The sequence below is a fragment of the Mustela putorius genome, unplaced genomic scaffold, assembly GCF_011764305.1.
Source record: "Mustela putorius furo isolate JIRA1106 unplaced genomic scaffold, ASM1176430v1.1 tig00000589_pilon_pilon_pilon, whole genome shotgun sequence".
Taxonomy (NCBI): Eukaryota; Metazoa; Chordata; class Mammalia; order Carnivora; family Mustelidae; genus Mustela; species Mustela putorius.
In genome coordinates, this window is record NW_025421425.1 from 3339886 (window position 1) to 3361356 (window position 21471).

General features: G+C 46.7%; 1 protein-coding gene across 3 annotated transcripts in view; it reads right to left on the minus strand.

Annotated features, from left to right (window-relative positions):
* CTNND2 (catenin delta 2) overlaps positions 1-21471 on the minus strand; it is a 900906-nt gene that overhangs the window by 360103 nt on the left and 519332 nt on the right. For all 3 annotated transcript variants that reach the window (XM_045082021.1, XM_045082022.1, XM_045082023.1), the window contains one exon: positions 15917-16493. In XM_045082021.1, the coding sequence (XP_044937956.1) occupies positions 15917-16493 (577 nt within the window). The remainder of the gene's footprint in view (positions 1-15916; positions 16494-21471) is intronic.

Genomic DNA, 21471 nt, shown 5'->3' on the forward strand with positions numbered 1-21471 from the left:
AGCAGCTAAATATGGTGGATTGGCACCTGTCCTCGTTTCTGGCTTTTATTTCAGGGTAAAAAGTAGCTCCAAATGAAATAGCCATGTATTTCAGGGCTTCTCCGAACGCCATCGTCATGGGTCTCCTGATTAAAATTTTGGTTCTGACTCAGTGGCAGTTGGGGAGGCCCTGAGGTTCTGCATTTCTAACAAGTTCTCTGGCAATGCTGGTGGTGCTAGTCTGCAGACCATCCTTTGAGGAGACAGGGCAACCTAGTTTAGCTGCGGACACATTATCTTGATGGCTAGAGGAGTTCAACTTTGGCATCCTTCTGCAGCCATATGGTTTCTGATTTTTCCCTGCCTTAGGAAGCAAGCACGAGTGTCTCAACAACAGTGCAGGTGCAAGGTGTAGCCAGATGATGGACCCTGGAACCTGGCTTCAGCATGTGGCTGTGCTGGCTGCTACATGTGGGCGTCGTACTGGCTGCCTTGGTTCGCCTTGGCTGGGGTCAGGCTTCCCCATGTGGGATGCTGCAGAGTGACTGATCTTAGCTCTAGATGCCCAAGGCCCAGACACTAAGGGACGTGTAAAAGGCTTTGTGAGAAGGCTAGCTTTTAAGGAAAAAAAAAAAAAAAATCTTTCCTGCAGAGGGCAGACTTTTTGGATCTTGGTGGGCTGGAGTGTGTTTGCTGCTTTGCTATGCTTCCCGGTGGATTCTGGGGAAGCGGGTGTCTAGGTTCCCTGCCTGCCACGTGCATGCCTATGTATGGGTTCGGTTCGGTGCTTCTCAACCCTGGGGGGACACACGGGGTGTTCACCTGGAAGGCTTTTTAACAGTATTGCTGCCGGGGATCCACGCCAGACTACTGAAGTAGGACCTGAGGGGATGAGCCCAGGGACTGGAAGGGCTCAAACCCTTCCTAGGTGTCTCTGGGAAGGGCTCTAGCTCTAGATGGTCAGGGTCAGAGCTGGTAGATTTGGGGCCAGATTTGGGGTCTTGAAGAATGCATGTCAAGATCTGGTCTTCAGCAGAGTCCGTAAGGCTGGAGATTTAAAACAGTCATAGAAGTATCCATTCTTGAATGTGGCGGGAGGGAGTAACCCCTCTGGGAGGGAGGTGGAGCTTCTGAACTTTGCAGGAAGGCCACCCCCCTGCCAAGTTCACAGACTACAGACATGCACACCCCACAGGGCATTTCCTGCCTCTCCCATTCCTCTCACTTCTGTGGGTCCTCAGAAAATGTTTTTCGGTTGAACGCTCTGTGATGTCTGGGCAGGGACACTGGGGCTAGCTGTTGCCGGATTTCCTACCTCCGGTGAGCGAGCAAGGGGCCCTTGCAGTGACAATCACAAATCCTGTGAACACTGAGAAATCTTTCTGACAGTAACTTCTCTGTAACCACAACGATCCCAGTAAGAGACGTTCCGAAGAAGCTGATAGAATGACACCCAGAAACACTCCACCTGGACACCTCAAGTCCTCAGCAGACACATAGCAGATAAGAAATTAGCAGGGGTGAACTGTGAATTGTTAACACCTTTGTATAGAAGGGCACTGTAACTTGCCTTCAGACTTGTAATTAAAGTCTTCTGACATTAACTTGTAAACAAGTTTAATCTGTGAATGCTAATTTTACCCCGAAGGGGGTCTCCTGTTTAAAATTTGCATCTAACTCCATCTTCACCCTGATAGTGAAAGCCCTGTTCTGGGTGGAACTGACAGCAGCCTGGCCACACTGCTACCTATTGTCCTAATTAACTAGTGATGCGGAGCGGTCTATGATTTGGTGCTTTATTTATTAGTCACTTGCCAGAGTTTTTAATGGCCAGTCTCATATTCACATAGATGCTCTTCTCTATCAACAAGGCAGATAAAATTCAATGAGTGTCATTTTATTTCTCGACAGCTGCTTCTCAATACCCCATCAGTGCAATACACGAACAGTACATCTGTGGTCTGGCTTCAGGACCTAATTACTATGGGTAACGATGGATATTTCCATGGAAAGGAGCCAAAACAAGGTGCTCCTGACCCATCTTTTTTTGTCAAGATGCAAAGCAGGACAGAAAGACCAATTTTGGCTTCTAAAGACCACAAGTCTTCAGAACTGAAGCAGAGTTTTCATTGTTTGTTGTATGTGCCCATCGAAGGGCACAGGAGGAACTCTCAATGCACAGACAAGGAGAAAGGTTTTATCAGACAAAAGTGGGCTTAAGTAGTTGTCTTCATTAAGTGGTTTAAATATTTTGTAATGTACATGAACTAAGGTGTTTAGCATCTCAGCATCTCAAACTCAGGTTTTTTTTTTTGTTTTTTTTTTTTTTTTTTTTTTTTTTTTTAAATCAGATTGAATTAGCTATAGCACAGAGAGGCTGTACAAATTCCTTTCCAGAGATTATTTAGCTCTTATAATGCAAAGTTAAAATGTATTCTCCCTGTATCATTCTCCTACTCCTTTATGTATCTGACTAACCCACAAAGAGGCTCTGCTGATAATTCCAGAAGAAGATACCATTGACTTTCAGCATAATTTACGGGTGGAGGGTGCAAGTAGACTGCTTCACAGATTACTCATGCTCTATATTTACATTTTTTAAATCCCTTGATCAACACTTTATTTAATTTTCATCATTTTACTTGACATAATATTTGGCATGTAAGAAGAGAGTCTGAGAAGAGACGTTCTGTTGTGTAATAAATAGTTTTTAGGAGGATTAAAAATTTTCCTTGATTCTTTTCTGGTTAAAGGCTGTAATAATTGTGTGTTTTAGAATCTAATCAGTAACTACATTCTATATGCATAATTATCACTGGAATACCATTCCATTTATTAAAAAATTAATTCCCCCATACAAGGCAACTCTGATGAGACCTCTGTGTAGTTATAATTCTCCTAACCTATTTCTCACCCATTCTCTCTTTATCCAAAGAAGTTACGACTGCACCACCAATTCGTATGGCTCGGTAGTGATGTAGGTAATGCTTTCCCAGCAAAGAAATCGATCTGTGTTGACTCATGCAGTGCAAAACAAATACTATGTATTTGCTAGAAGGCGGTCAAGGTGACGGGGGCTGTGTGTGGTCATGTCAACAATGACCAACTAATTGGCTCAGTCACGGAGGGACCGTAGTATGATATGCTTCTAACCAGCTGAGCGTATGAGTGTAAGACCCGAGTACCTGTGTGTGAGTGAGTGTGTGTGTGTGTGTGTATTTTCTTCATTCTAAAGAGAAAAGTATACAGACTCCCCTTTTCTGCATCAGCTATTAAAGGGAAGCTTATCTTGTAAAGGAGGTTTTGACTTTATCGCATTGTCAGTCCATTCTAGGGGAGCTCAAAGGCTGAAGTCAGAAACACCAGGAAATGCAGACAACATCTGAGATTCATTGTGGGCAAAGGAACCTCTGTAACGGCACAGCACCTGTGTGCCCAGACACCATCTAGGAAGCCCAACAGGACAAAAATCAACGCTATCAGATTTATTTAAAGATACTTACAGAGCAAGCAGAAATCTGAGGGACCACTAAAGTCTACTCAACGAAAATAATTAATAGGTTTTTTTGGGTTCCCTTTGCTGCCAAGTTTCTCTAACCACAGGATCCTAGCCGGGTCCTCAGTATACAGACCCCACAGAATAGGCGTAATCGGTTTTTTATGATCTCTTCTCGTGAGCCATGTACAGAGCTGTTTGCTCTATAGGTCGGCCTGTGACATTCCACAGAACGCTGTCCTTGCCTCTGTGAAGGCAGCAACCACAGCCTAAAAGATCCAGGAAGCCACTTCCTAAAGAGTTGGGAAGCTCAGAGATGAGGAAACACTTTATCTTAAAGATGTTTGAGAGGCACTGAACTGAGTCTCCCTGGCCGCTGCTGGTACGTTTTTAACGCTCACGCATTCTGAGAACTTGGAACCGCTGTGCTCCTCTCTATGCTAAGGACGACTTCTGGTTAGCAGTGGGATGTAGCCCTTGCACCGGACAGTGGTCAGTCAGAAATATCTGTGGAAGGGTTCCTGGGGGGGCTCAGTCAGTAGAGCACATGATCCTTGATCTTGGGGTTGTAAGTTCGAGCCCCACGTTGGGTGGAGAGGTCGCTTAAAACTAAAATCTTGAGAAATGTATTTGTTGAATACCTACTAGAAGAGGCTTGCTGAGGAGTTCTGAAATATGCAGGGGTCTCATTAGCTTCCCTCGGAGAGCCCATATGCCCACGATTCAAACGCTCTGCCTGGACTGCAAGATAATTCAGGGGATTTTCTGCTTCGTGTCAAAATCAGTTCTTCGGCAACACCCAGCACCACAATCTATACATACAGACCCGTTTGGCATCAGGCTTTAGAGATTCCAGATATTTCCTGTTAGTTATTCCACAAGAAATGCAAAATGTTACATGTATCTATAAATACATAAGAGTATTTATAGTATGTAAATATATAAGTATATAAATACTAATTTTTTTCCTACTTTGAATATGCAAAATATGATTAGCAAAAATGGTAGATATTAGAACATATATACATGAAGTAAATACGGGGCAAATTCTTAACAACTGCAAAATGCACCTTAGTTAAATACAGTGGCAGGAGGGATTTTGATGTAGCCTTGGCCGCAAACTGACTGCGTTTTGAGAGATGTTTAAGTTATTAATTATTTAAGGCTATTTGTACATCTACTAAAATAGCTGGTCTCCACATAATCCCGGTTGCTTAGATAAAAAGAAAATAAATATTGAAAAGCATCGTGTTTATTAAGGTAGACCTCTCCGTTAACATGCACCATCCAACCGGTGCTCCCATGTGAGGTGAGTGGCGAGCACGGATGTCCGTTTGCTCAAGTTAACTGACACTTGGACCCTAAAAGGAGTAATCAATGAATATTTTACCTCCATTGTCCTGCTGACTTGAAGTTCAGCAGCACGGAGCCTGGAGAGCAGGAGAAACCCCTCACCCCGGGTGGGACATCCGCCAGGCTCTCCCCACGGCTGAGTCCTGGGGACCGGGCCGGGAAAGCACGGTGGGCGTGGCCAAGAGCGACCGGTACACCTGTTTCTGGCTTCCAGACCTAATTACTCTGTGTGCATCTCCACACATAGTCTCCTCATGTTCTGTCGTTCCCCTCCCTGATGGCACAGTATATCTCAAAGCAGCTGCCCGGTAGATACCCGTTTCTGCTTGCCACCTCTCGGATCTGCAGCGCTGGGGAAACGAGACGGACTCTCAGGGATCAGGACCAGCAAAGCTTCTGGGGGCACATAGCCTGGCCCGGCTCACAAAGAGGGAGAAGGGAATTGCCCGTGCGTTGGTCCATTTCAGAGGTTGGGGGAGCAGAACTGGTCCTCTTTTAATCCGCTTCTCTTCAAACGTCCCCCACACCCTCACCCTGCCTCCAATCAATGTCTCAAATGACCACGTGCAGGCTTCTGGGATCCTTGACCTTAAGCGAAAAGAAGCTTACAGGGCCTTCCAGATAATTTATACTTTCAAAAAATATCTCATGACCCCTTATTTAAAAAAAAAAAAAAAAAAAAAGTGAGGGCACCTGGGCAGCTCAGTCAGTTAAGCAGCCGCCTTTGGCTCAGGTCATGATCTCAGAGTCCTGGGGTCAAGTCCAGCATCACGTTCCCTGCTCAGCGGAGAGTCTGCTCCTCCCTCTGCCCTTCCTCCTGCTCATGCTTTTTCTCTTTCAAATAGATAGATAGATAGATAGATAGATAGATAAATAAAATTTTCAGAAAAATGATAAAAAAAACTTTTTTAAAGTGAGATAAAGAAATCCTTCTCAGGAAAGCTGTCACTAGCTCCCCAATGCCTCCCCAATGGGGTCAGACCTTCTCCGAGGGAATGCAGGAGAGCAGACCCTGGACAGTGTGCAGCTGGCATGCCGTCAGTGCCCAAGCCTGACCTTAAAGCCACCAGGACTCATGCACCACTGGGCAGTTCATTCATAACTGAGACCCGACCCTCCCAAGCTATAAGTCTCTTGTGTTTGCATCTGTCACAGGGGTGTTCTGTTCAGCCCAACCTCAGATGCTGCCTCCACCAAGAATTGTTTCCTTCCTTCCTGATCTCCCCATCAGGATGTGCCTTTCAGGATGCTCCAGGCCTTGGGCCTCTCCCCTAGCTCGTATCACAACGATAAAGCATTATAAACTACTCTGGAACTAATGGCACTCCCACCCTCCTTCCAGTCCTAAAAGACCCCTGAAATGATCACTTCCATCTTATTTACATCTGACATTCCAGTAGAGCTTGGCTGGTGCCATGGTTGTCCACAGTAACAATAGTTAAAATCCACTAAGTCCTTTAATGTGGGTGCGTTAATGAACAAGTGGTAGGAAGTGTTCCATCTTATATGATCCTTGTGATGTCTTGTGTAATTGTCACAGTACTGTTATCCCCACTGAAGGATACACAATCTCAGAGAGGGCCTATTTTGTTCCCCAAACAGGCCAAGCATGGTTTCACCTCAGGACCTTTGCACTAGCTGTTCCCTCTGCCTGGGCCATTCCTCCCCAGATACGCACAGAGGTTCCTATCTCATTGTTTTAAGGGTTTGCTCAATATACCCTATCATGGAGAGCTTCCTACCTGCCCAACCCTCCGACATCCCTACTCTTTTTCCCCATGACTCTTCATACTATAGGATATCTGACCCACAGTAGATCAGATCTCCAAGAGGACAGGGCCTTTGGCCTCTGTTGTTTACAGACGTGTGTCCACCACCTAGAACACTCAGCACAAAACAGGCGCTCAGGAAAGACTTGTTGAACTGAACTCAACTCTCTAAGGTAACTGATGGAACCAACTAGTAACCAGGCAGACACACACACGTCTACCTGGCCTCAACCATGCTCTTAACCATCGCCTCCTGGATTTGCAGAACCCAAAGCAATGCATGAACAATTCTTCCTCCCTCATCTGCAATTATACTCATTATTCTTCCTCATTCTTTTACTCGTTCAGCCCTCAGAAAATTACCCAGACTCTTTGGGACTTAGGCCAACATTCACAACCGTCAACATGTACGTGGCAGGTCCCACCTTTCCTTGTTGCGAGCTTACTGCCCAGCTATGTCCCCCCCGCCCCCCCCCCCGAGACTTCTCCGCGCCACCCTGCTGGTCAGCGCGCGCGGGTTCCTGGGCACCGTGCGCGCGCGCTTTATGCCCTTAATTCACCTGGGACACCTGCAGCCGCCGAATGCTGCAACTTTCTAGGAAAGGGGCATAGGAAATCCATTGTATCGGTACCAGCGAGACTGAAAATCTTTGATTCTGCCTTTAGGTGGATAATTTGGATGGGTAAATCTAGGTATAGATTTCAGGTTAAAAATAACTTTCGCTCAGAACTTTGAGGGCATCACCTGCTTGGTCTTTACCCCTCCCCCTCCACAGTGTTGCTAATGCAAATCTGGATGGGGCATCTGTTCCATTTGCTTCCAGGGGCCTTAGGGTGCTTATGCTGGGGCTTTGACATTTCATGGCATAGAATGGGAAAATGTCCTATTCTGAGCAGGAGAGCATTTCCTATGAAGGTACAGGTCCCTTGGCCCTGAGGAACGGTGGCCATGTTACTTCTTGGGTAGCCTGCTTCCCTCCATTCTCTTTCTGGGGCTCCAGTGTTAGATTCTTGACTGTGTCTCGTGCACATGATCATTGCATTACTCTCAGAGCTTCTGTCTCCTTCCCTATATGGCTACCTTCTGAGGACTCCATTTCCTTGACTATTTCCCCACTCGTTCTATCAAAGGTTTTATTTGGGAAGCGATATTTTTGCAGCCTATCAAGATTTTCTTGTTCTTTGATCCTCTCATGCATCAGCCAGTTCTTATTTAACAAACACAAAATCTTCTTAAATCCTTCTCAGTACCGATTCTAAAGTTTTTCCTTGTTTCCTTTAATCTCTTTTATTCTGTAAATTATGTGTTTCTTCTGAGAGGTGGTTCATTTTCCTATTTCTTTTTTTGTCATGTCACTAATTCTTCCCAACTCCTCAGTAATCCCTACTAATTTATCATATTTGAGAAAGAAAAACCAGGCCATTGTTTCTCCTACTACAACGTAAGTGGAAGTATTCCCCACTAAACAACCCTGAGTTAGAATTCATGACAGGGAGGGTTGGCATCCTTCCTTAAGCATGAGAGGGTGAAGGGCAGCACAGGCTTCTTCCAGCACACCGCCTACGTGCCTGTGTAATACAAACTTCATCCAGGCCACCCGCAGCCAAGCCAGAGCCCAACTTTCCCAGTTTGTCCAGTTTCTTCAGGAGACCACGCCTGCGCTTCCTCTTGGAATAAGCACTGGCCGCAGGGTCGCCATCTTGGTAGCAGAGAGGATATGTGAGTGGGAGGAAGAAGCTGACTTCAAGTTGGGTCAAGCACTGACTTCCAGTGAATCTTTCCATCTTTAGCCCCATGTCTCTCCCCAGATCCCAGCTCAACTCTGACAACTGAGCCCGTCTAAGAACTCACAGAAGACTGCCATGATGGCAGAGCTGATTCTTGGGAGAAAATCCTATGTTTTAATTGCTCATCACTCCTGTCTATTTTGCTTTCTAGAAAATTTATGGCCTGCTGGCCTCTGTGTTTTTGTCTCTCTTAGGGCTTACCCATTGCAATTTTGTACTTTTCTTTTTTTTTTTTTTTTTTTTTTTTCTGAGGGTCTGGACAGAGGGGAGCCCAATGCATGGACACAGTGTGCCATCCTGAACCACTGTCCAAGACTCAGTCTCATTTTTTAATTTATACTTTCCTAGTTAAATTAAAGCATGATCAAAGTCATATAAGTGTCGCTGATACTGGAAATGCTTTGTTAGAATTCTACATAAAGTTGTCACTTTCCTACAAAGGTACAAAAAAGACCTGTTGGCCCCACTTTAACTAACAAGGCTGCCATGGGGTAGGAAGGGAAGGGAAGTATTAGTTTCTGTGCATCAAAAGAAAAGCCATCAGGTAGGCCTTCTGGGCCACCCAGCATCCCACACACTTAGTTCCAGGTCCAGCCACTAACTTGTTATAATGGGATGCTAATGACCGTATCCCTTGCTGCCAGTTTGGTGTGGACGTAGAGAGGTCGGAAATCAGACGCCAAAACAAGAGTGACTTTATGAAGACTGTCTGATCACCATTTCTGTCCATCCTGGGCTCTAGGAAGATGGAGGCAGGGATCCACAAGTACAGAGGACATTGGCTGAAGACATTTTTGTCTCCGTGCTCTCCGAGGGAAAGCGTGGAAACAGTGGGCTTCCACGAGACCACTGTGGTGTGAGTTCCCTGCTTGTAAAAGCAGGTTCCAGAACTCTAAAGGCCAAACAGCTGACGGAACAATCACTTTGTTGGCAGAGGCAGGGGAGGATGGTTGGGAGGCAGGAGAGAGACTCTATTATGTGCTCATCTAGAACACAGCCGGGACTGGGGCTGAGCTTGGAGATCCAGAACTTCTGAGGAAGAAGCTGGGCCTGAGGGGCATGGCCAGCAGGGAATGCCTAGAACTTCTGAGACTGGGGAGGAGACCCCAGGGAGGTCTATTTCCAATCCCACCCCCCCCCCAAGGAAGTACTGGTTGAAAATTAGCCTTTGCAGCTCCTGAAAGAAGATTAAAGTGTTGACTTATATCACAGGCTGATCACATTCAAATTACTAAATCTAAACTAAAAATTTTTGTTTTACTTATAGGTAAGCAGAAAGTTCACGAAAACTGATGGAGTGACTGTCCACTATCAGGGAAAGATCACCTCCGGGAAATGCAACTGAAAGGAGCAGCGGCTGCCAGACACTGTGCTGCATTCGGCCCACGCCCCCAGGGTTGTGTGTTAAACAAACTTGATTATTATTTGGGTAGAATTCCAGTTTCCTCTGAAACCTGACAGCAGAACCTGCAAAGCTTTTACATGGAATTGGGTGGGGCTTCTCCCTTTCTTACAACAGGTGCACCCGGCATCATTAACAAGCCGAAGAATGGAGTGGAAATCACCAAATATGTGGCATTTGGGATCTCTATGTAGTATGTGATACTCTAAATACTCAGTTTAAGTCCACTTGGCAGAGGTCAGAGATGGACGTGCCTTGATCAAACTCTTGTCCCTATGAAGCCAATTTTGACTGTAATCATTGGTTAAGAATTTGCCTTTAATTCATCTCATTTTTTGCCTGAAAATAAGCATCTGAGGTTTGACTTCACTTTAATATGTATTTACAACTCAGATTTCTCCTTCTAATAGGATTAGTTTTACTCCAAAGCAGAAAATGAAAGGCTCACGCTGTTTCCTTTACAAAAGAGAACAAAAAAATATGTACTGGTAAAGTCATATTGAATGGGATATTGACACATTGTTGAGATATTTTTTGCTTTCTTCAAAGACGCTAGTTACTTAAATAAGTTAAAAACTGGCACTGTATTTCAATATTCTTGGTGTTTCTCTTTGATAACAACAAAATATACTGCCTCTACCCCTGTATTATGCATGCTTAAGAGTTTAGAGAAGCTGGACTCAAAGTGATCTAGGTTCAAATCACATCCCCCTCACTTCGAAGCCAAGTAACTCCAGGCAAGGAATTTCTCACTGAAAAGCCTCAGTTTCCAAATCTGTAGGATGCGGCAAAAATCACACCTTCCTCCTTAAGCTGTTGGACACCACATGAGATACAGTTTGCAAAGTGTCCGACACAATGCCTGGCATGTAGCAAAGGCCTTATACGGCAGTATAGGGTTTTTAAAAACATACTTTTATTCATCATGCCCAAAGGGAATAAATTTAACTCTTAAACTCTCAAAAAGAAAAAAAAATTAAGCAACCTATCTGTCGAGGGAGAAATGTAAGAACTAGTTATGCGTTTATTTAGCTTTCTTCCTCTACCAGTTGAACAGCCACATTGCAAAACAGGTGTGTGGAGGGGTTGGGGGGTGGGGCAGGAGGAATTTCTACAACTAGCCCCAGGAGCAGGGATGGGCTACTCCAATGCCTTCCCAAGTGTTTCCCTGCCTGCTTTTTGTAAATCTACCCTCCACTCAGTCCCCAGAATGGAATTTTTAACATGCAAACAGGATCATGTCAGCTGTCTGAGGGAGGGACCCAATTACACGCCTTTTACTACTCTACTCATCTCCTCTACTCTCCACTCTTTCCCCCTCCCCTGCACCCTTTCCCCCATGACCTCTACCATCCATTTCTGGCACAGGAAACCCTGATCTGCTGGAACTCTCTACCCACCCCCTTCTCACCCCACCTCCCCACCTTCTCTACTCTTGGACTTGACTCCAGCTACCATTCCGCACTAGTTCCGTCTACACCACTCAGCCCTGGAGCTACCACGTCAAGGAGGCGTCCACAGCCCACATATGACACCACTGTAAGATGTCCCTGCAGGAGGTTCCCCCAGAACCCACATCTACCGCATCTCAGCATGGGGAGTAAGACTGTCCATTCATGTATCTGTTCTGAAACCAGGTCTGTTGAGGGCAAAGATGATCTGTCACCAATCTCTGTCTGTCCAACACAGACACAGATATGTTCTCAGACTCAACGATCTCTGTGTCTGAAGCAAAAATGAAGGACTTCTTTGGTACACACCCAAGTTAGTATGGCGGTAACACACCCAAGTTAGTATGGCGGTATTATTAAATGAAATGAATTGACTTTTATTGAGGCCGGTAATATGCTAGTACCTTCTACATGTTACCTTATTTATGTCTAAATTAGACAAATAGATACTACTCTGACCCCCCAGATGGCAGAAAAACTTCAAGAGGGTGTGTTATGCACACCCTGGACAAGGCAGAGAGGGGTTTCCACTCGGGCACCATTGTATGATGAAAAGACATACCAAGGAGGAAGAGAAGGAGGTAGAAAGAAAATATTTTAAGACGTCTTCACATCCTGATGACCTAACAGCTGAGAAAGCACACTTTTCTAGGATTAATCTGAGTTTGGTGTTTTCCAAGAGCTGGAACTCCCAGATTTCTGCCCACACTTTATAAAGTTTGGCCACTGGGAAGATCTAGTGGAAAATGGCAGGGAATGTTCTTTACCAAGTGTCCCTACGACTAATGGTTTGAAATCCTCAGATAGAACCTTGAATCTCTGGAGAAGATTGTAGCTAAGCAATAAAAACTGCTTGGAAAGAGTATGCACATTTTTTTAGTCTCCAGTTTTCCTCTTCCCCCTGTTTTGTGGACCAGCCCCCACCCCATCCCCCATCCGGGAGGATTGCCCCACCCTCCATCCCCACCCCCCATCCCCCATCCGGGAGGACTCCCCCACCATCCTTCACTGAAACTCTTCCACAAAGTCACTGAACAGTCTTCCTTTGCCTTGACTTCTTAATCGCACTCGACATAGTATCCTGATCTTCTGCCCCAAGACGCTCTTCTCTTGGCTTCTCAGAAACGACACTGACCTACACTTCAGCTTATCTCTTACTTTTGCTGCCTCCTTCTCAACTCCCAGACCTTTGCATCTGTGGGGCCAGTCAGTTCGGTCCGTGGACCTCTTCTCTCTACACTTTCTCCCTGGGCGATCTCCTGCAGCTCCATGGTCTTCAATACCATCCACCTGCTTACGGCTCCCTCGTGTCAGGCTCTTGCCTGGGCTTCTCCCCTGAACTCTTACCTACGAATCCAGTTGTCTAAGTTCACGTGTATTTTGAGTCTGTTGGACAGACAGCCCGTGTTCAAAACCAAGATCTTCATACTTACCAGCACCGCCTCTCGTCCAACTACATCCTCTAGCAGGCCCCACCTCAGCCCACAGGGACTCTGCTCTGGCTGTTGGGTCTGTGAGACAGTCTAGCCTGTGAGACAATCTAGTCAGCTCTACTGTATATATGAGGCCGAATACTACTTTTTATAACCTCCCTTGGTACCATCCCGACCCAAGTCATAATTTCCTGCCATAACCCCCTACTGGTAATCTGGCTTCTGCTCTCCATCCCTTACAATGGATTCTCCACAGCAGCCTGAGAGACGCTGTTAGAAACGAAGTCAGCTTGTGTCACTCCGCTGCTCAGGTCCTCAATGGCTCCCGCGGACTCGGCACAGCCGGCCACCTCAAGTCCTCAACAAGACTTCGAGGCTCTCCCTCTCACTCCCACCCGGCGGCTGGGCTAGCTGACCGCACGCCACTTCTTTGCCCTCCTCTGTCTGATCCACCCCCACTGGACTCTTTGCTCTTCTGCAAACATATCAACATGCCTGCCTTTACCAGCCTTCGAACTTGCTAGTCCTTCTGTTCAGCATGCGGTTCCCCAGGTATTAATATGGTCAGCTCCCTCACTTCCTTCATGACGGACTCAAAAGTCACCTCCTCATTACAGCGTTCCCTGGCTGCTCTACCAAAACTACTTATCTTGCTGATTTTCTGTCTTCTCTATTTGAAATGAGGCCAAGCAGTTGGGTTGGTATCGGTCACTGCCGTATCCCCAGGGTCTGCATCAGTGCCGGAACGCAAGAGGTGCTGAATTGTTATTAAATGAAGGAACTCGTTCAATAGTGAAAGTCACTTTCTAGCCCATATTTGTACTTTGTAGTTATCAGTGACCAATCTCCAAAATCACAACCCCGAACACCCAAAAGCTATTTTTCAACCTTGACTTCAATCGTGCTTTCGATTAGCAAACTAGGTGGCCCCGACCTTTCCGAGATGCCTGGAATGGTATCAGGCACACAGATTAGGGGTGGGGTCCCCAAGCTCCACTCTTCCGGATTTCTTGCAAATGTTAGAGTCTGTCCCCATGCCTTTCCTGGGCCATCGTTTTCTAATTTCTAAAGGGGCAATAGGATCTTCTGCCACTCAAGAATTTTTGCGGAGTTACAGAGTAATTTTAAACTCAAAAACCATCAGCAGCAATTTGCATGAGAAAAACCTTTAAATGCATATTTAAAAGCATGCATTTGGAACAAATAACTCAAACATTAAAGCGTTCATTGTAGCTCTAAAATTAAGAATCCTCCATGGCACGTTGATTTTTTTTTTCCCTACCAGGTAGCATGATGAAATATGGTCAGAAAATCTGAGGAACACCTGAAAGTGCAGAGACAAGAGAAGGCACAAGGAATTGTGGGGAGCTCGGGGAAGTGCTCCTCTCTCTGGCCTGTACCTTTCTATCCCCAAACACACACACCCTGACATCAAACTCTCAAACACTCATTCAAGATTTTACAGAGGGTAAGTGATTTTCACCACATATTTACTTTTAAAACCTCTTCCTAAATTCAGTGCTGTAAAGAGCAGCGAGGCTTTCCTTCTGGCCCATTCACACTCCCCAAACCCTCCAACAGACCCATACTCCGTATTTGCACAAAGACAATCAAGGGGAGCAAGCACGTGGTTAGGACATATAATTAGCAGGGGAAAGAGCTGGAAGCTAAACTCTTGGTTTCTTTCCCCAGGTTTGCGCAGGAAATGAAATGGCTGTTGGCAAGCCACAGGGCCCTCTGGGACTCAGGATCTGTCCCCTGTGGCCACTGAGAAGGGCAAGAGGGCGGTTTCAGTCCCCTACAAGCTCTGAGGTTGGCTCCCCACTCCTTGCCTAATCTAGTAACTTATTTTACAAGTGTATGAAACAGTGCTTCCAAACTTACATACACAAAGTTTCCCTGTGTGGCTCCTAGCCACCTGTGCCATCCAGACTGCTAATCCCCAGTCCTTAACTTTGGTTCAGCCCCTGGGTCGGCATTAATGATCAGCTACCTCCAAAACTCTGTCTGAGAGAGAATATTTCCATTTCAGTAAAACACAGCTAGCTTAATTTGGCGGCAGTGGAATTCCAGCCTGCATCCTGTTACAACACGCCGGTCCACACTGGCAATTACTCTGCTGAATTACAGCAGCCTTTGGACACCTGCCTCTTGTATGCAACAAGTTCCTTTTTTTTTTTTTTAAATCCTATTTATCTTCAGTCATCTATTTATGTCAAGAAAGGAAACATATGAGCACAGCATCTGTTACTAGAGTGACACAATTACCAAATACTTTCATAAGAGGAAAAAAAAATCAACAATAAATCTGGGTTCGTTGTCAGGTGCTTTAGGAGACAAAACATTAGTCTTTCAATCACAGTGGCTTGCTTGAGCGGAGCAGATGGTGATACCAGCAGAGAATCCCCAGCACAGCCTGGTGTTTGATGGTCATAAGGACCACAGAAATGTCACCTCTTCCCAACTGGCAGAGAAAAGCAGGTTTCTTATCACAAACGCAGCCCAGCCCAACCCCTTCTTCCCTTAGTAAGCAGGTAACAAGTTCAAGGACTTCCTCATGGTTACTTTCCCCCCTTGTTGGAAACTATGTAAATGCAACGGGTATGGGGGAGTCCTTTGCTTCTCCCAGTAACTAAATTTAGACAAAATATTTTTAAAAATTTTGAAGAAATTAGAGCCATAACAAAGTAGTACCAATTCAAGGCAATGAATCGTTGGTTACTTTTTCACTACTCTGCAAATCTATGTAAACTGAATGGCTGCTTTGGGAAAACTCGCCCATTTTTCTACAATGGCATGTGGGTAACTACAGGTGATCACAGAGATTCTGCAGTTTTTATTTGCTTTGCTCTTCTTCTGGATATCATCAACAGGTCTGCGTGGGTCTTTGTTACACTTGACTTAATTTTATGGATGTCTTAGACTTCGGATTGGGGCACGAGAGAAAGACTGAGAGGCGGAGAGCCGTTAGTTTGAGACTGCGTTACTTCCCAAGAAGTAACGGGCATGTTTTAGTCTAGACACTAACGTAGCCTGGGGACGCCCTGGCTCTCCCCACGTCCCGCGGATGCCGCACCCCGGCCCGCAGACACGCCCAGCTCGAGAGCGGCTCAGGGCCCGCGGCCCGCGGCGTCCCGCACGCTCCCCTGCGGAGCGCCCCGGTCGCGTCCCCCCCCCCCCGCCCGCCGCCTCCTCCCCCCGCCCCCGCGGGCGAAGCCGCGCAAAGTGCCCGGCGAGCGGGTTACCTGCCAGGCTGCCCGGCCTCTGGAGGGTGGCCGTGGCATACAGCTCCTGCGAGTGCTTGCTGTACTGCTCGGACGCGTGGACCAGGCGCTTGGTGGGCGACAGGGTGGCGTACGTGCCGATGGTGGAGCTCAGCTGGTGGATGGGCGAGGAGGAGATGGTGGACTGCACGGTGGGGGGCGAGGTCACGCGGATCGGGGACAGGCCGGCCGAGGACACGACGATGTTGATGGGCGAGCTGGTGCTGTAGGACTTGGCCAGGCGGCTGGGCGACTGCTTGGGCGAGGAGCCGCGCGGCGCGGCGTAGGCGGCGCCCTCGGGGGCCGAGCCGCCGCGCTGCAGCTTGGTGGGCGAGCCGCCCTGCGGCGCGGCCAGCGGGGAGCCCCCGCGCGGCGGCGCGGGCAGCGTGGAGCTGGAGTAGTAGAGCGCGGCGGCGGCGGCGGCGGCGGCGGCGGCGGGCGGCGCGTCGGGCAGGTGGAAGGCGCTGCCCAGGCTGGGCGCGAACGGCTCCCGCGGCGGCGGCGGCGGCGGCGGCGCGGGCTCGGGCCCCGCCAGGTGCGCCGCGCGGCTCGTGGTGCCCTGTGCGCGGGAGAGGAGAGGACACGCGCGCTCAGCCAGCGGGAAGCAAAGCCCCCCGCCTCCTCCCCTCTCCGCCCCCCGCAACCTTTCCCCGCGCCGCCGCCGCCCCCGCCCCCCCCCCCAGGCCGGGGTTGGGGGGCACCTCGGGCGCTCGGCGGCACCGCGCGCGGGAGCGGGACGCAGGACAAGGCGGCCCCGCGACCTTCTCGCGCCCGGGCTCTTCCGCCAGGAGGGACCCCTGGCCGGCCCGGGCCGGCGACAGCGGCGCGGGAATCACGTCTGGGAGCGGGACAGTGTTCTAAGGCGTTTCTGGACTAGCAGAGGCATCGCAATAGGCACCTCAAGGTTTTAAAAGGCCACCCCTAGGGCCATGGGGATGTGCTTGAAGGCAGTCAGGATCCGCTCGTTCTGATGAGACTTCGAGGCGCCAAATCCCCCGCCCCACCCCCACGGTCATGTCTCTGGATACAGTGTCGACCTCCAAAATGGGCTAAGTTGCATACTTATCTGGAGAACATCAAGAATAACCTACTTCCCAGAGTTTATTCTGTTGCTATTGTCGTGGTGATTCTTCTTTTTGGACCAGAAAGGTTAAAAGGAGGGAAAAATACCAAGTGAAAATAAATACCCTTGGTCTTAAATTATTAAAAAAAAAAAAAAGGCATTTCTAGAGGAATCAGAGCAATTGCAAAATAAAAGACTAAAAAAGCTTCCCTTTTCTAGATTTTAACGGTGGGCAACAAATCTTTCGGCATCTCTCTCTCTCTCTCTCTAGCTGGCTTTTAAGAGCCCCCTGCAGCTGTGTCTTCAAACTGAAAGCCAGTTGCCTCTCATTTATTTACAAGAACACAAAAGACAAGAAGGGCTGGGGTGGACTGGAGAGGCGGCTGGAGGGGAAAGCACTTTTCCTTGAATCTTGTCCAGAGACAAATTTGCATCCGAATGAAAACACTGCTTTGTCAGCCACTCCTGGGCAGGAGGTCTGGGGTCTTCCAGGCTTTCCCGGAGGAGCAGAAAGGTTTTTGAGCGCAGGCTGGTGTGAAAAGCGGGTAGGATTGGGCGCTGAGAGAGAGAAACTGGGAAGGAAGGTTTTGAAATTAGGGGTGGGAACGGAGTGGGAAGGAGGCAGTGGGTCAGGTGGCGGGAAGGGGGCGAGAGACGCAACAGATGCCGTCCATTACAAGTTTCAGCGCTGCCTCTCCGCCCGTTTTGGAATGACCATTGGCAAACGAACGAACAGCCTGGGCACCGCCCTCAGCACACACAGCGCATTCCAAATGTTATCTGGATGTCTGGTTCATGGGAAGATCCAAGGGAGTTAGTCGAGTAAAATAAAAATCCTTTATTAAGGGCAGTGGGATAAGAGGAGGTAGAGTGTCGAAAGGCTGTGCGTGTGCATGTTGTATGCATTGTATGGGACATGTGTATTCTACCTATTTGTGTATATTTTATATAAGTGCACTGACAAAGATTTTCTCTAGTCATGCTCCTTTGAACTCTCTACTCCATTAGCCCCTGGTTTGGGGAGTTTCTGTGCTCATCTCTGAGTTACCTGGTTTTAGCAAGAATCCCGCTGAGTCGGTTTACCCAGAGGCCCCTGTGTTCTGCTGGGGGATCACCCTGCAGGTCCCACCTGGTTCCTCGTGCCCCCTCCACCCGCCCCAACTATCAGGTGCCTTCTCAGCAAGAATCCTGTGACACAGATTTAATCAGAGCCCCCTGCCCAGATGTTTCCTCTTAGCAATTTTCTCCCTATTGGTTCTACCCTGCCCCTTGGCCACAAATCCCACTTTTCCTTGTTGAAGTAAGGATAGAGCCTAGTTCATTACTGAGGTCTCTTTTCTTCTACTAGGGATTTTTTTTTTTCCCCCTGAATAAAATCTGTGTTCACCACTTTACTGTCCAGCTCTAGTTTCCCTTTAACACCACTGAAGCAATTAGTTTGAATTTAACATTAGGAGTGAAAGGAAAATGGAAATACCAAAGCTTTGTTCACTAAGGTGTCTCCAGACACTACAATAAGGCCTGATTCATGGTAGAGGTACCACGGATATTTGCAGAATAAAGGAACAGTTAATAAGGCCGGTCCCAAGTCTTTGGCAATGGGGCTGGGTTTATGTGAGGATTATATGGGTGGAGAAGCTTGATAGAACCTGTGAGCTCCTCCTGAGCCCTGAGATATCTTCTGGCATCTGCCAGAGTCGTCAGAAGGGAGCTGCTTACTTCCAATGCTGCTTCCACCCCAGTAGAAGTTCTGAGCAAGAAATGCACAGGCCAGGCTTCTCGAACCTGACTGTGTATTATCATGAGTGGGGAGCTTTTTAAAAAAAATCTCAGTATCCAAGATATACCTTAGCCATTTACTCAATCTCTGGAGGTGGGACTCAGCAGCAGGCTTTTAGGAAGCTCTCCAGGTGATTCCCATGTGCAACCACATAGGCGAACAAGTTCTCCCTAGAGCACTGGTTTTCCGAATGTGGTCCCACCACCGTCAGCACCAGGCCACCCTAACTGAATCGGAGGCTCTGGGACAGGGGCCCAAGGGCTGTTTTAACAATTCTGAAGGTGGTTGCTAGTTTAAAGCCCCGGTCTAGAAGATCTAGATCTGATGCAGGGGTCTGGAGCGAGCCCGAGAGCCTGAGTTTCTAACAACCTCCCCAGGGAGGCGGATGTGGGTGACGGAGAACCACCACTATAGCAACAGACAGGGATCTTCTTCCTTCACTTTTTTCCTGAAGCTCTCCTGGGGCCTGAGCTACATTCCGCTGTGCAAAACCCAGCTGACAAGTTGCAGAAAAGCCTACGATAGGAAGTTTCTCTAAACCTTTCCCGCAGGAGCAGAAGGAGGAGAGAGAGCCCCAGAGGCTCTAAGGAGAGTCCCCTGCTTATAACGGGACAAACACTTTGTGTTAATGGCTTGGAAATGGACCATTCATGATAACCCTATGTGACATTAATGATGCCATTACCAAGTTGCATGATTTCTAATACAACAAATACTAAAGTATACTTATTAGTATGTGTATCAGTATACAAATACTAAACTATATACTAAAGTATATATATATATAATATAAATTAAAGCAATGCCATGTAGAACTCTAAGATTTAAACATTAGAATGATGGGGGTCCTAGGAAAACCGCTGAACAACCTTGGCACACATTTAATTTCCCTTTCAGTCTGTTAGAACACTTAGTCTCAGGAGCGCTAAATGCTAAATATTATTGTCTCCAAAGAGTCCTCAATAGCCCCCAGTGCTGTGGAAGTTTTGAGAACTGCCATATCGGCTCCCGGTATTTTGACAGGCTCTAGCAGCCAGTTCAGAAATCTTTTAAATATTGTAGGATCTTGGTGACATTTTGCCATTTTTTACATGAAAAAAATTAAGACACAAGAAATAAAAATTTTTACAAGCTCTTTAAGATTGTTCGAAGTGTTTTATATCTGCACTGCCCAGTATGGTAGCCAGTAGACACAGGACCCTACTGGGTACTTAAAATGGCATTGGATTTTAACACATATTTTAATTAATTTGAACTTCAATAGCGGCTGGGCCACCTTACTGGACTGTCATATAAGCTCCTTTGCTGTTTATAGTAAATAACATAGGGGTGTTAGGCTCCCTTCGGATGGAGTCATAAAGGCCCAGGAACTATTCTTTGGTTACAAAGAGAATTCTGTTATTACTGCTTCAGTTGGACAAAAGGAGTACTCTTTTGGGAGCTTGTTTCCACTCTCGTGTTTGTTTTGTTCCATTATGTAATTTTATTTAGCAACTCTTAACTAGTTAAGGATACAAAATCCATGCCTCAGTCCTAGGCTTATTACTACCTAGGTCATTGGGTTAAAAAGAATATAAACAGATTTTAACATGGATAAAATGTCACCCACTTTACTGTCATAGAAGCTCAATTCTACCTTAAAAGTATGTTAACACTGTAAAACTGTAAGTCTAATTTTAAAGGTAGAGTTCCAAAACTTAAACAAAACAAAACAAAACAAAAACAACAACATCAACCAAAAACTAATTACTATATACCTTCTTCCCTAAGGATATCTGGCAATGCAATAAGAAGTGAAATAATCTTTTTATGATGGGACCCTTAAAATAATATAAAAATTCCTACATATTTGGAGCAGATCACCCCCTAATACTCTTGTCCTTTGAGAAGGACAATTTCTTTTTTTTTTTTTTTTAAGATTTTATTTATTTATTTGACAGACAGAGATCACAAGTAGGCAGAGAGGCAGGCAGAGAGAGAAGGAAGCAGGCTCCATGCCGAGCAGAGAGCCCGATGCGGGGCTCGATCCCAGGACCCTGAGATCATGACCTGGGCGGAAGGCAGAGGCTTAAACCACTGAGCCACCCAGATGCCCTGAGAAGGACAATTTCTGTTGGTATTTTCATTCTCAGCTCTGTGAACAGACCCACACAAAGGGCTACTTTGTTTTTCCTAACCCCTCCAAAATGGGACACTCACCTATGTGAAATTAACAAGGAAGTAGAACATTGTCAAGTAAACACTTTGATTAAATAGTTTCCAATAGGCTGACTTTGGTATAAGCTAAATGTCTTTACTTCCTTACTTCTCATTGTAGAAATTTATCAAGAGAAAAAAGAAACATTCTAGTTCCAATGGATACTTTATATATATTATATCTCAAGTAAAAAAAAAAAGAAAAAAAAGTAGGGATTTTTAAAAAAATGAGACATGAAGGGAGCACCTGGGTGGCTCAGTCGTTAAGTGCCTGCCTTCAGCTCAGGTTACAATTCCAGGGTCCTGGGAGCCCAGGACCTACACTGGGCTCCCTGCTCAGCGGGAAGCCTGTTTCGTCCTCTCCCATTCCCCATGCTGTGCTCCCACTCACTGTCTCTCTCTGTCAAATAAATAAAAATCTTTTTAAAAAAAGGAGACATGAACAATACATATAGCTTATCAAAGCTCTTATAAATTAGATATTTCATTTGCCTAAAA